Below are 15641 nucleotides of genomic sequence, written 5' to 3'. Positions count from 1 at the left end.
CCTGCCATCTCTCACTGGCTAGCCGCAGGGCTGTCCCTGGCCAAAAAGCAACAAGCCCTCGCTGCTAGGTGCCCCCCCCCCAAAAAAAAACTACTAGCTAACTATTAGCAACCTGCAGATAATTGGTTCAAAAGTTGTTTCAAGTATGCTAACGTTACCATTATTCAGCTGGTTTTCAGAGAAACCCAGATTATCTACAGAGTAAGGTTAGCTAATGTTTAACAGTTGTCCCCACTAGGGCAATACACATTTAATTAACTGTTCAATTAAAGATTTAATTGTTTGAAAAGTAAGCAAATAAAAACAAATATTTGAACCCCTTGTTAAAATATTACATGTACTGTTCACATTCCACAAATGCTTATTTAGATTCCCATGATTTGATTCACTGGGATTGAACTGAATCCCATCTATTAAAATAAAAGTGAATCGTTCACATGAATCAGATACAAAATATTTTTTGGGGGTAGGAATGTGAAGCGGGGCATCTGTTTAACAGAAAAATATATATTATACTGCCTAAGTATGCCTATACCTTTCATATTAAATGAATGGCTATGACCATCTTTGATGCACTATTGGCAGTAGGTACAAAGAAGAGTAACAGTTTATCTTAATGTTCTTAAAGAGAGCTGAAAGAAAAAGAAAATGGAATCCCATTTGTTATTTACTACACATTTAATGTACACATGTTCAAAAGGCAATACAAAAATAAAACAAATACATGAAAGAGATTTAATAAATACAAAGAAAACTCTCTCCATCCATGCTTATTCATCCTCCAATCAAAGCTCAAGGCTAGGTTCAAAGTTGATACACTGGACCCTCACTCATACAAGGAATACTGTCAATAACAGTTAAGAAATTAAAACAAATATCATTCAATAATTGGTTGGTTGTACATAGATATATCATGTCAACTGAATTCAATCTTAGGCCATAACTTTTACTAATTTGGCCTAATTCCCAACTGACTTTCACCGCAGCACGTGACTGGAGGGTTTCAGCATCTGTCCAATAAGAAACCCGAAGGTATTAGAAGTCAAAAGATATACTCTGGTTGTTCAAGTGCATTCTGATCCATCAGTGGACGGATGATTCGGTTTGAGACGGCCAGTCTTTACTGAACTATCTGGGGCATCTCGCTCCAGGCTTTGGCCTTCTTTTTGGCCAGGGCCATCCATGGGGGCTCATCCTGGGCTAGGGCTGTAGGTGCGGGGTGAGCCGGGGCTCTCTTCCCCTCCTTCTCAACCACGGCAGGCTTAGAAATCTCAAGAGAACACAACACTATGGACAACGAGCAGAGAACAACATCTTTAGTGACACAATCACTCAGCATTGTCCTAAAGACACTGTAGGTGTGAAAAGTCCTACAACCAACAAAATGTTATCAAAATGGACTGAAATATTGGACTGAAATATTTTTGAAGTCTTAGGCATTCTCAGATACAGAACATTTTCAACAGGAACATTTTATTTGCATGTTTCTTCCACATGGGGGCAGCAGTGTATCAATCACACTCAGTCTTTTGAGAGAACAATGAAAACACTTTATAAGAAAGTGATGTGTGTGTGTGTGTGTGTTTGTGTGTGGTAGCAGAGTGGGATACTAAGGAGTCAAACCTTTTACAGGAGGTCCCGGAGGCTTGGCTTGGTCTTTGTTGACAGGACTCGTCAATGTAGGAATGGAACCTTTTCTGTTTGTCTCCCCCTGGAAATAGATGGAATTAACTGCTTATTCAGTCCAACATGTATAACCAAGTAAATCGCCCTTACACAACTTCAGTCTCATAAATTCTAGATATTGCATCAAAAGGTGGACCCTGTCGTGATAGCAGAATAAATGCTAACAAGAGCTAAGGACTGGATGGATGGTTGATTGACAAGTCAACTGTTTCTCTATGAAACAGTGGCTTCTCGTTAAGCAAAAGAACACAAAACAATATGCACCATCCCTACCTTCTCTGCAGGGACCTTCTTCTCAGTAGTTTCCTCCAATGAGTTCTCTTTGAAGATTCTTTGCTTTTGTCTGGCCACTGAGATCCAGCTTGGTGATTCAGATCCCCCGCTAGATCCAACACTAGGCACTCGACCCACAGACAGATCTGAAACAGAAGAACACAGGAGAATGTCTTCAAATGGTGCGAAATATGGTAGGAGTGGCCTGGTAATTTCATTTGGCAGAATCTTTTTGTTTAGAGTGGAAATGTAAGAGAGGTACGAACCAATGAAAGACAAATGCCGAAAACCAATAGCATTCAAATACAGCCAAGAGGGCACAACAAAGCCTATTCCCCCTCAGGAGCCTAAAAAGATTTGGCATGGGTCCTCAGAACCTCAAAATGTTCTACAGCTGCACCATCTGGTTGCATCACTGCCTGATATGGCAACTGCTCAGCCTCTGACCGAAAGGCACTACAAAGTGTAGTGCGTACGGCCCAGTACAACAATGGGGCCAAGCTTCCTGCCATCCAGGACCTCTATACCAAGCGGTGTCAGAGGAAGGCCTTAACAATTGTCAACGTCTCCAGCCACCCTAGTCAGACTGTTCTCTCGGCTACCGAACAGCAAGCAGTACCGGCGCGCCAAATCTAGGTTCAAGAGGCTTCTCAACATCTTCTACCCCCAAGCCATAAGACTCCTGAACACCTAATCAAAATGGCTACCCAGACTATTTGCGCACCCCCCTCTCTTTTACACCACTGCTACTCTCCGTTGTAATCATCTATGCATAGTCACTTTAATAACGCGACCTACATGTACATATTACCTCAACTGACCGGTAACCCCCCCCCCCCCCCTCTTTAATTACTTGCTACTTTTATTTCTTATCCATATTTTTTATAACTGCATTGTTGGCCAGGGGCTCATAAGTAAGCATTTCAATGTAAGGACTACACCGGTTGTATTCGGCGCATGTGACTAATAACATTTGATTTAGAGGAATCTCTCCTTGGTGTTTATAGGTCTCTTTTTAGATATCTCAATAAGTCTGCTCTCAACCGTACTCATGGACCCGTTTCAGTGTGAATTGTTAGTCCAGCAGGAGTCCAAATCCCTAAAACATACATAGACTAAATGTTTTGTCATTTGAAGACTATTGAGCTCAACATTGTGAAATATATATAAACAAGAGGTGGCATTGTGAGTGAAGGATAGGCCATATATATATCACACGTCTGTAAACACTGACTGGTGTGATGGTGACTAAGACTGTTTTAGTACCTGGTGTTCTCTTGGGCTTGACGATACCGTCCAGCTCGGAGGGCTTTCTGAGCAGGGCAGATTTGCTTTGTGGCTGAGGTTCAGTGAGCGAGGACCTCTGTGGTTCTATGGGAAGTGAGTGTGCTGGGGATGAGGGGGGAGTTTCACTCTCTGATCCTAAGCGCAACATACCCACAGAGGTCTTTCTCAGCCTAACACCAAACGGATTCTCAGGGGTCCCTTCCTCCTGGGCTGCAGGAACGGCAGGTGGAGTGTCTTTTGAGGAATGTGTGGGTGCTGTGGTGCTCTGTGTTCTGCTGGGACAAGCAGGGACTTCAGCCACCACAGGGCTAAGTGGCTCCACTCTACTTGGGGGATCTGTTTTTGCTGTAACCCCTGCTTCCACAGCCCCAGACACAGTGACAGAGGGGGAGGTAGCAGGGGAGGGAGATGTAGAAGGGGAGGTTGGCTCGTTGGTGTCCAACCTTTGCCAGGTGGGGGAAATTGTGAACCTTGCGCTGCTCTGTTCAGAGCCACAAGATGGCTTCCCATGATCCTCTGTTGCAGTTGGTCCACTACAGGGCTCCTGGGGGCTCTGCTCTGGGCCAGAAGCTGCACTGGGACTGGTTATACTGTACTGGTCAGTCGTTACACTGGGCTCTTCCTGGTCCTGTGTGGCATGTGTAGGGGACTCAGGCTGGTCTGGGGAATCTGGAGGAGGTGTACTGCTATTTGGCAGCTGGGAGACACAGACTGGTTCCCTAACTGTTTGGTCAGGCAGCTCAGTGGGGCACTCAGGGCTCTCACAAGCTCTCTCAGTGTCTGTGTCATTGTCTGGAACCTGCTGTGCATCATCCTCCACAGAGGTTGGCGTTACATCCTCTGGCTCCAATAAGGCTGTTTGCACTGGCACCTCTGAGATTGGCTCTGTTTTTTCCTCCTCCCTCCACACATCTTTCTTTTTTTCCTCTGCCTCGTCTTGGACAACCTCTGCTTCCTCTATTACCGCCTTTTCCTCTAACCTCGCTGTCTCCTCCCCATCTTCTTTTCCCTCTTTTTCCATATAAACTGAAGGAATGTCCTGATCTTCTTTTGTTAAGTATCCAGGGTTGATTTCATCTTGATCCTCCTCTTCCTCCTTTGGTTTGAAATGTTCTACCACATACTCCTCCTCAGACGCATAAGGCTCATCCTCCTCCTCTTGGGACTCTGCTGGGCAGTCAGGTCCATCACTGGGGAGACAGGCTTCTTCCTGTTGGGTCGGATCTGAATGAAGGGACAGAGGCTCAGGCTCATCAGCCAGCTCATCCATCCAGCTCTCAGAGTCTAAACCCTTAACATTCACCTCCTCGAGGGGCACAGCCTCCAGCCCCAGGACAGACGCCAGGGGACACTTGAGGGAGCGCAGCACCTCCTGGAGTAGAGAGCCACCCTCCTCAGCCACCTCACACCCATTAGGGGCCAGGAGGAAGTCATCGTAGTCTCTAGTAGGGGGCTCCAGAGAGTCCAGGGAGCCAGGCAGGGGTGCAGTCTTGGTCAGAGCCTTAGCCTGGCCTGAGAGACATTCCTCAGAATCAGACTCATTCTGTATGGAAGGGGATGAGGAAGAGACATCCTGAGACACTTCTGGTTGGTCCCCATGCTCATCCTCCTCCTTATCTGGGGCTGATCGCTCGGCCTGCTGGGATACCACGGCCCCATCGGTCTGCTCCTTCTCGGCAGCAACAGCCTGCTCACATTTCACATCTAGAACACACAACTACGTCTGAGCAGAGCCACTATAAGCAAGTCACTATAGCGTTATTATGACAACCATGCTTACTCAATACCATGAAACATAATCTTTCCAATATTGCATCAATATTTTGTGTAATGCTACTGTAATAAGGATAATTTATATTACCTTCCTCCTGGTCCTCCTCCACAGATTCTGGAATGACAACACTCCGTCTTTCCTCTTGGAATGACTCTCCCTCAGCCCTGCCATCAACCCTCTGAGCAACAGAAATATGGCAGAGATGAGTCATAATGTAATCTTAATGATACAGTTGATTGTAAAGACAAATTATCTGTCAAGCTTCAGTCATATCGGACATGTTTTACAAAGATCTGGTAGACTCATGAGCCATGCAAGTTGACGGCAGGCTGGCGCGTTGTGGTTGGGCTAGATGGGCTGGACACTTGGCTCATGGGATGGATTTTGATGGGGTTCTGCTTTGGTGATCAAAGGGGACTTGGGCTGGGTATGGAATAGAAGGGGGTGGGTTTGGTGTGTGTTGGCCAGGGGAGTCAGGGAGAGGGGTTGGTTGTGCTAGAAGGGGATGGGTATGTACGTTTGATGTCGGAAGTTTACATGCACTTAGGTTGGAGTCATTAAAACTCATTTTTCAACCACTCCACAAATCTCTTGTTGACAAACTATAGTTTTGGCAAGTAGGTTAGGGAATCTACTTTATGCATGCCAAGGCCACAGAATTTTTTTTTTTAAAGTAGACCTCCACAAGTCTGGTTCATCCTTGGGAGCAATTTCCAAACGCCTGAAGGTACCACGTTCATCTGTACAAACAATAGTACGCAAGTATAAACACCATGGGACCACGCAGCAGTCTTACTGCTCAGGAAGGAGACACATTGTGTAAAAGTATCTATGTCCACAGTAAAACAAGTCGTATATCGACATAATCTGAATGGCCACTCAGCAAGGAAGTAGTAACTGCTTCAAATCCGCCATAATAAAAAGCCAGACTACGGTTTGCAAATGCACATGGGGACAAAGATCGTAGTTTTTGGAGAAATGTCCTCTGGTCTGATGAAACAAAAATAGAACTGTTTGGCCATAATGACCATCGTTATGTTTGGAGGAAAAATGGGGAGGGTTGCAAGCCGAAGAACACCATCCCAACCATGAAGCACGGGGGTGGCAGCATCATGTTGTGGGGGTGCTTTGCTGCAGGAGGGCCTTGTGCACTTCAAAAATAGATGGAATCATGAGGTGCAACATCTTAAGACATCAGTCAGGAAGTTAAAGCTTAGTCACAAATGGGTCTTCCAAATGGACAATGACCACAAGCATACTTCATAAGTTGTGGCAAAATGGCTTAAGGACAACAAAGGTATTGGAGTGGGAAAAGCCCTGACCTCAATATTACAGAAAATTTGTGGGCAGAACTGAAAAAGTGTGAGAGCAAGGAGGCCTACAAACCTGACTCAGTTACACCAGCTCTGCCAGGAGGAAAGGGCCAACATTCACCCAACTTATTGTGGGAAGCTTGTGGAAGGCTACCCGAAACATTTGACCCAAGTTTAAATTGTTTAAAGTCACCAAATACTAATTGAATGTATGTAAACTTCTGAACCACTGGGAATGTGATGAAATAAATAAAAGCTAAAATAAATAATTCTCTAGTATTATTCTGACATTCCACATTCTTTAAATAAAGAGCTAATCCTAACTGACCTAAAACAGGGAACTTTTACTAGGATTAAATGTCAGGAATTGTGAAAAACTGAGTTTAAATGCATTTGGCTAAGGTGTATGTAAACTTCTGCCTTCAACTGTACATCTTACAGTGGTGGGTTTCCTCATCTTGGAGCAGGCCTTGTGTCGGACGGCCAGGCGGTGGCGAGCGGCGGTGTTGTCCAGGCAGCCCATGGGACTGGCAGGCTGGCTGAAGTCTACAGGCAGGGGGATCAGGGGACTGACCGATCTTGAGCTCGCCTCACAGGACATCTACACACACACACACATTATATATATATATATATATATATATATATATATATATAAAAATAAGAGAAAGAGAGAAAGGCCATTTTAACACAGTAAATAATATAATGATTACAAACTCTTACAATCTCAATGTCTTCAGACATCTGTCCACATGTCACATTACTCTCTGCTGAAGCCAGGTACCAGCTAAACAGATTCAAAAATGCTGAATTGTAGCTCAAATATAGTTTCTCCTGACACAGATTAACCATATCCTAAGATATGGGGGTGAGTTTCCTACTCAAGACAAAAGGAAAAGCTATAAGAAATGGAGAAGAGGGAGGACTGACTGTCTGTTCAGCTGGATAAACAATGTCAGGGACGCCATTATAAAGACCTCCTAGCAGCGTCGAGCGTCAGTAAAAATGTCCCAGGCAGACCAATGTCCTGGCATTTTTCTGCCTGGCTCCCACTGACATTAGCTGAACAAATACAGGCCTCCACTCTCAGTGCTCTGGAATGTAGGTAGGTTTCCTCTACTGTTTCTGACAGCAATTCCACCTCGGACTTAACAGCTTGCTTTCATACTAGAAATGGATTCTTATGATAAATAGCTATTTGTCATATACAATATAGATTTTACACAAACATTGACATTTTAGCAAATAGGATTGCTGCTATTATGGGTATCAAAATGTATTTGCCCTGTGTAACCAGAGACAGGTTGTCATAAGTGAAACTACCTCTGTTTGTATTGTATCCAGCAGAGTGGAATATAATAATATATATATATATATATATATATATATATATATATATATATATATATATATATATATATATACATATACACATACACACACAAATTTACTGAATATATACAGTAAATTAATGTATTGCGTTTGTTCTAATGCCAGAGCTCGCCTCCTGACTGAGTGGTGTAATATCCCCATTTGCAGAAGACAGCCTGACTGCCAGAGAACACCAATGGAATGCATTCAGACCACACGGGAGGACCCCCACCCACCTTCCTCTCTGAGTCAAACAATACATCCTGCAGAAACAGACCAGCAGAATGAAATGCAGCTTTATTACTGTCAGGTCATCATCTTCAGCTGAGGATTTGTGGTGGGATTCTCAGTGGTGCTTGCAGCTGGGAGACAAAGCAAGTGTACTGCCACCCCTTCCCATTTCAAAAGAGGTCAAACCAAAAGCACGCTGCCATTTATGGCTCGAAAAACAATCTCTAGCTTGTTACAGCTCCGGGCCCAGCTGAAGGCATGACAAGCGAGGCAAAACACAAGCGCGTGACAACTATTTGGAATTTAGAGAATAAACAAGTGCATCTGTGTGTGTGTGCCTGCGTTATGTTTGTCATTCAGGACGAACAGTCAGAAACTACTGAAAAATCACACATGGTAAGATGGTACACCAGTTCCTATGGGAACCCCCCCCCCCCATATCTTCCTGTCATCCCACGAGGCAGCAGTTGGAATGCTGAGTGGAGTGATTTACTCTCTGCAGGTTGTCCATTTTATTCTGACCCTTTTTTGGTGGAAAAGATAGCTCAAGAGAAAGGAAAAAAACAGTATACTATCATATATACAAAAACAATAGAAGCTACTATTGAACGTGCTATCAGAGGGCTGTGTAAGCCTTTTTAAGTCAATCAAATGCCAATTGTGGTTTTCCTTTTTTAGGACATTCCTTTCACAACTTCAGACGATTATTTGGAGTCCCTTGGCAGATTCCTTTCAATCAAATTCAATTGAGAAAAGCTTAAAAGATTCAATCAGCATTCATAGAAACTAGCCAAGTCTCTATTCATTCCAATGGTCCCATTATGTCGAGTGTGAGCGTGCCAGCTGCGATAATAACACCAACATACGTGCTGAGGCAGATACACTTCACACAGCATTATTCCACTGACGGTCTTGTTTACGTTAACGCATGAATAAGTTGCAGTAATTACATTTGATCATGAGACTTTTGCCAAATCATTCACAGAGAGGCAGAAAAGAGAAGTATCTAAGTATCCTAAATTCTGATGTGTATAACAAACCACTGTGTACATGTATGGTGTAAATATGGCCAACAACGCATGTAGCTGCTCTGAGCCTCAGTCGCATATGGTATGAAGCTCAACAATGCCTCCATCCTGACTCACTCCTATTGCTTAACACTGCATCTGACACGGAAGCTTTCATTTCTTGAAGAGTACAAGCTTCATCGGAAGACACACAGCTTTATACATCATCAAGGCAGATGTACTCCAAGACGTCAACACGTGTAATACATCTGGGGAACATTTATCCTTAAAATCAAATGACAATACAACCCAGTCATCTTGATCTATTTCTTCCACATCATACGATAGAGCCTCCTCTCTGCCTCTTTGGGCTAATGGCGCATTCTGATTGGTCATGGCGGTCAAATGACAAGGAGGATCATTCAATGTGTCCACTGAATAGGAAGCACATGACTATATTAACAAAATAGCATGGAAAGCGGGATATTACCTGGTCTTCATCGCTGTCTGTTCCCTCCAGACTCAGGGAGCTGTTCCTCTGTACCAGTTTGGGAGGAGAGAGACAGGATGAGTGACGGCGCAGTTATAAAAGGGTGATAGACAGCAATAGATCTGTAGACATAAGCACGAGTCATCCTCACGGTAGCTTTCATGAAACATGAATGTGTGGTATGTGCAGGTATCGGATGTGACAGGCATCATGTGACTGCAGTCACATAGTACATGCCACACAATTATAATAGGTACTGAAGACCAGAACTAGCTATGTAGCGAATTTGGTCCAATGATTGCAAACATGAAGTTGACCCCATGAACACGATGCCAGTCCTCACTGCATAATGATGCGTACCCTGTGGGACACCCCAGCCAGGACGGCGTGCAGGGTGGAGTACTCTGGTGGGCTGCAGGGAAGGCCGTCATCCTCAGACAGAGTCCCTGCGTCATCCCCCTTCACACACAGAGACGGAGGAGAGCCTAGCCGGATGGCCTGTTTCAGCTGGAGCTGCAGGACAACATACTTATCAACCTTGATTTTGCAATGTATTAATGTAAAACTTCTACAAATATGACTCGTGTGCAGCAATAGAGTACTAAAGATTGGTTTTTCACTTTCAGATCACATGTTCTGAGAGCATGCTACCCTACCTAGTGGTTGAGAACTCGTCAAAGTAGAATGATCAGTGAAAGTGAGTTAAGCAACAAATCGGTCCATACTAGCTGAAAAACAGACTTTGCGTGGTGAAAGAAAGCAGTATCACAGATAGTGTCCATTCAGTGTGTGTATCTGAATGAGCTCAGCTGCTCTCAAGGACAGTCTCAAGTCTGTCTCCTTCCAACAAAAGGTATTAGAAACCCTATCCTTCTCCAAATGGACTTATTATAGACTGAACACCACCAGCCAAACATCTGTCATCTCCTCCATTTTAGCATGTTGTTGTGCCTAGTCAACACTGTTGTGCATCAGTCCGCTGTATGTATTAGCATGCGCGTACACGCCGGCCCGTTGTGGCAGTCTGCCCAGAACACTCCAGGTAGTAAGACCTAAGGATGAGCCTTAGCTAGCTAGCGCCCAGTCTACCCGGCTTATGACCAGACTGGCTAATTTTATACCCAGGTTCTACGGACAGAGTGCCAAAGCTAATACCGATTTAAGAGAGCTGAATATCAGATACTAACACGAGCCACGGAGACACATTGTTTTCACTTGTTGTGGGTGTATGATATTGGACTATAGGTACAAAATCCAGAATTACAGCCAGTCCAAGTATGGAACATAGGCTTAACTACCCACCTGTAGAGACTTGACTTTTCCATGGATGTTATCCTGAAAGGCTCCCAGATCCTCGTTTACCTCTGACAGGGGCAAATCGGAGACAAAGACACTGTCATGTGACAGAGCCTTATTTCCCATGTAGATTTTTGACCTTGCAAAAAAAACAAAAAAAACAATTGAGTGAGATTTCATGTTCAAATGACAAATCAAATCATTTGGGGCCTCATTTACAAACACTACCACAAAACGTGCAGCACCTGTTCACGCAAAAGTTGGCATATATAAAAGAAATGTACTTGATGTGAGAACATGCTTAACTTCCCACACACCTTAGACCATATATGCACACAATTTTTGACGGTTGAAGCACTGCCTTGCCAGCAGGCAAGAAGTATTTTGTGCAAATGGGGGAAATGACATGCTTATTCATAAAATCCAAAAGACATGATGCAGTTATTTGCCGTTAGTGAGAATAGCAAAAAAATCTATTTTTTTTTCCTGATTATCTTTTTCCATGATCAATGCAGAATAAGTTCCTCACATTTCTGACTGAAATGGGTTCATACTCCCGAAGTAGCTAATACAACAAATGAAGATCCAATTTAAATGAGAGTTGGGATGAATTGTAACTACTTCACAGTAGTAAATAGATTAGCTATTTCGGTTATATTGGCTACAATAGAACGTAAAAATTTTAAAAAAAAAGTTGCCTATGGTAAGAACAGACAGTTCACCATACAATTTAAAATGCCTCGAGTAGGCCTAGATAATGTTTCAGAATTCGCGGGCAGTGCCGCATAGTTAGGTTGGGGGAAACAGTCAATGCAAAACATTGTTAAATAAAATGTTCAGCAAACAAATTTGCCATCAATTTTTTTTCCCCTTCAGAACTAGTCACAGACCTTTGCTGAATACTACAGCGATAGTATTCTGGCAACACACCTTAAATGCTATGGCCTATTTCCAAAAGTTTAAACTCAAACTGCAAATAAGGCCGTTATTGTCACCATAAAAAAAGATCACATGAGCATTTTCCAGGTGGCACTATAATGCTTGTTCACAATGCGCAATGTTTACGGCAGGTCTGATTTATAACAGGAAACACACGGATGTATGGCGTGATCAATATTTTTTGACGTATGCAGTCTTTTCAGAAATGGCACACATACACTTAGTGTGAAACTTAGAGGTTATAAATGAGGCCCCAGAGCTCTCCCCTAAGTAGCAGTCAGGCAGTGGCTGGGTCATCCATCCAATCATGTAGGAATACATCTAATAACATTTGTAGAAAAACCTAAAGGAGCAGTAATGACAAGTCACTAGCTCTAGTAATGTCCCAAATGGAACCCTACTACCAATATGGTGCACTACTTTTGAAACGGAACACCATGGATCCTGATCAAAAGTAGTGCACTGAATTGGGGAGCCATTTAGTACTCGATCCATGTCTCTGGGGAAGTTGTCTGCAGCAGGTAGCCTATGAGGCTGCATGTTTAATGAAGTAAAATTCGCTAGACTCTAAAATTAGCGGACAAGACTTGATTTATTATTCAGGTGACTAAGTGGTAGGCAGAACGTTAATTCCCAGCGGACCACTCTATTAGGACAAATATGTGCCTTTAATGTTGTAAACATACAGAGGAGAAATTCAGTGACACATTTGTTCTTTGTTAAGGATAACATTTCTTGTATTTTCTCATTTAACTGTAAGATGTAAATATTGTGTTTATTGTTCCTGAAGGCTGTTGCCATAGTGATGACCAAAAGATACCTGTGAGAAAAATATAAATCTTACCCAGAGCCCTCGTCTTTCTCAGACCGGATGAGGAATGCTGGTTCAGGGGCATTGACATTGTCACTGGACTGGCTCGACTTCAACCCATTGTCCCCGGCAGGAGTTGCAGCCTCTTTTCTCTTCTTCTTAGCAAAAAAGTTCTTGAAGGTCTGGAACTTGGACTTCTTCTTGCCTACAATGAAGATAGATATCATGGTTAAACATCTCCAGTTTACAATGGGAGCTAATTCCCTAACCATTTGTCTTTTCACTAGCAAACAAATAAGACTACCTAATGAAAGCTTTTAAACGAACATCTACTCCCTCATGTGAGCTCAAGTAAAGTGAGAGTAATTTACCATGTGTTGGTCAAAAACCCACGTACCTTTGCATTACCAAGTGAGAGGGGTAGTAAAACACTTCAACAGTTCCATTAAAAATGTAGCACCCGTTTAAAATCTCAACACCTCTTTTTAACTAAAAACTGTCCCGAACCCCAAATCTTGAGAATAATACAAGGCAGAGATCTTAACTGTTTGTTGAGGTGCAAAATCACAATACAGCAGACACTATTTTAGATTCAATATGACATTACGCCAAAATAGCAGAAGGTGAAACGGTGCAGCAGAAAGGCCAATTATCAAAGAGGTCAAGTTAGTTGGATCCATACAAATGTTGCCAATATTTGAGAAGGGATGACTACAACATGAACAATCCTAGGATGGAGACCTTTAGCAGCTAGGAATACAATTGTCTGATTAAAGAGCAAGCACTGCCTTGGAGAAGTGAAGGTTGGTAGTAGTGACTATATTTATATATAAAGCCACACAATCCTGTGGCTCACATGCTCTGGAAAACACTTGAGATCCAATTACAGACAAGGCCTTGAGCTGGCATCATCACACACACTTTGAATTGGGCCATTCAGTATGGCTGAAGTCAACAAATCAAGGGAAAACTCAAGTCCAGTAGGAGAGGGATTTAAAACTACAGATTTATGAATGTATATACTGTAGTAGCTGAACATGTAAGCGGAGACAAAGATATTTTGTGCAGAGTTTTTTTTTTAACCAACAGGCCAAATTTGGGCTTCGATGGGAAGATGGGACACATAAATAAACAAATAGACAAGAAACTCCCACTAAATATTCTCATTGATCTAGTGAGCACTGCCGTACCTAACAACTAATTACTCTCCTTGAGTTGATGTTAATTCTATTACAAACTGTAACCCTTTGGAAGAGGCATGGCCAAGACCCCTCTAATTCCACGGACATATTACACACGGGGCTTCTAATCTTGACTGCAGCTTAACCCCCTCCCCCTGACTATCAGGGTATGCCACATTATCCCCTGGCCCGGCACACCTCCAGCCATTGACAAATTATTTACTTTAATGGACTTCGCCCTCCACTTTAGAAGTTCAATCCGATAGAGGAGATTGTCAGTGTGACCTATTGCTGAAGGGAAGGGCTAATCCACATCCCAGCTAGCCCTCCAGAGACGGGGCCGAGCCTGACCTTGCAGTCCCTGACTTCCTCGTTCCCAGAGCACACACATCACAGTAGGGTTGAAGGGTTGGCGGATGGACATTTTTACAATGTTCTTTAGGGGTGGTGAGATGTATTATATTTTACTTAATTTCCTGCCAATAAAACTGTAATAATATCGCTTTCTTAAGCTTGGCCTGATCCTCCCTGAAGGCCAATGCTTTCTGAGAGAGCTAACAGCACACAGGTCTAGAAGAAACAAGAATACCTTTGCATAGATCATGTGGAGGGATTCTCACAATGATAATTGTATCACTTCAACTTACAATGAACCCCAAGGCTTCTCAGACATGGATCTATGCCTCTGAGGATATATGTAAACTGTGTGGACAATGAGTCATTTTGCCATTCCCTCCCTACAGACTAGATACTGTAAATCTGATCAGATAGGAAACTCTAGTCTGTGGTAGTGCTATTTACCAATGGCAAGATAATAGTGAAAATCCCCTTTAAAAGGGCTATCAAAGCCAGTTAGTGTGGGTTTACCTGTGCACTCTGTGGGGTCTGCAGGATCCTGTTTAGTCATCACATCTGATGGTCCAGAGGCCATGATGCTGCAGTCACTGCTGTGAGGGAGAGACAGGCATTTACTATGGAGACAGAGGGAAAGACTTAACTATATTACAGAGGGAAGCCTTCCAGGGATTTAGGATACTAATAAGACCATTGTCTATATGGACTGACTACAATAACACAGATTCAAATCAGGCACTGCATTTTATTCATCCCCATTTACTGTAACTCAGCTGTGTGAATCTCCTGCGATGGTAACAACCATTTTCATAACCCTGCTCTCTATTTGAGAAGAGATCAGGGAGGGGCTACCAGTCTCTCTCTACCACAACGCCCTACACGTCACCGCCCTGCCGTGGCACAGGAAGAGGCTGAGATAAGCAGCCTGTGCCTGGCTGGGGCAGATTACTGGAGGGGCCTGTCTGGAGGCTGGAGATCGCTCTGGTCTGGAGCACCCAGCAGGATAGCCTCAGACGCACCACAAGGAAGTCAAAGGGTCAGTGACAGCCAGTCCCAGCCCCTGGCCCCACAGAATGACAAAACAGGATGTTGAGGCAATTTGGAATTCGACCACACGTGCAAAACTAGTTACTCCATTAATAAAGATGATTCAAATGCAATTACCTCCTCTGCCAATTTTATTAAGGGCATGATGAGGGGTTAGAGCTTATGAGAATGGCTGTGCTTTGTGCAAGTCAATATCCCTGGTTCGGGGGCAGTCTTAAATAAAGGTCTTCAAATGCAATTACTTAGGAGTAACTTGTTAATTTCCACATGAACTTAAGTCTGGATGCGATGATTATAAAAACAAGGAATATCAACAGACAGTGAACGAAAGGGAGAGAAGTTACAATACTAACACTTTCAATCACACTCAGCCACATAGTACAAATACCCGAGGAGGTCTGAGAATAAATGGGTGGTTGACGTGCCACTGCTTTTTTTCACTTCAATGTGCCAAAAACATGAATAACTTACTTTAAATTTGTGAAAACTCAATTTTATGGTTATGAAGACACTGCGTTGTTTGGATCATCTAGACTCATACCATGAATACAATTTTTACAATGTTCTTTAACGAAATGTGA

General features: G+C 43.2%; 1 protein-coding gene across 6 annotated transcripts in view; it reads right to left on the bottom strand.

The window, feature by feature from the left end:
* Nucleotides 1-659: 659 nt before the first annotated feature.
* The window catches only part of LOC109864500 (uncharacterized protein KIAA1211-like), a 37049-nt gene continuing 22067 nt past the window's right edge, over nt 660-15641 (bottom strand). For 4 of the 6 annotated variants that reach the window (XM_020452347.2, XM_020452346.2, XM_031797131.1 and 1 more), the window contains 11 exons: nt 14527-14606; nt 12512-12683; nt 10735-10867; nt 9793-9945; nt 9433-9480; nt 6773-6934; nt 5108-5198; nt 3226-4950; nt 1960-2105; nt 1624-1711; nt 660-1287 (listed from right to left, as the gene is read on the bottom strand). In XM_020452347.2, coding sequence (XP_020307936.1) covers nt 1121-1287; nt 1624-1711; nt 1960-2105; nt 3226-4950; nt 5108-5198; nt 6773-6934; nt 9433-9480; nt 9793-9945; nt 10735-10867; nt 12512-12683; nt 14527-14590 — 2949 coding nt within the window. In that variant the 5' untranslated portion in view covers nt 14591-14606 and the 3' untranslated portion in view covers nt 660-1120. The remainder of the gene's footprint in view (nt 1288-1623; nt 1712-1959; nt 2106-3225; nt 4951-5107; nt 5199-6772; nt 6935-9432; nt 9481-9792; nt 9946-10734; nt 10868-12511; nt 12684-14526; nt 14607-15641) is intronic. The other 2 variants (XM_020452348.2, XM_031797133.1) reach the window with 1 other exon arrangement.

The sequence above is a fragment of the Oncorhynchus kisutch genome, linkage group LG19, assembly GCF_002021735.2.
Source record: "Oncorhynchus kisutch isolate 150728-3 linkage group LG19, Okis_V2, whole genome shotgun sequence".
Classification (NCBI taxonomy): Eukaryota; Metazoa; Chordata; class Actinopteri; order Salmoniformes; family Salmonidae; genus Oncorhynchus; species Oncorhynchus kisutch.
Note: the sequence above shows the minus strand (reverse complement) of the source record. Positions and strands in the feature narration are given on the sequence as shown.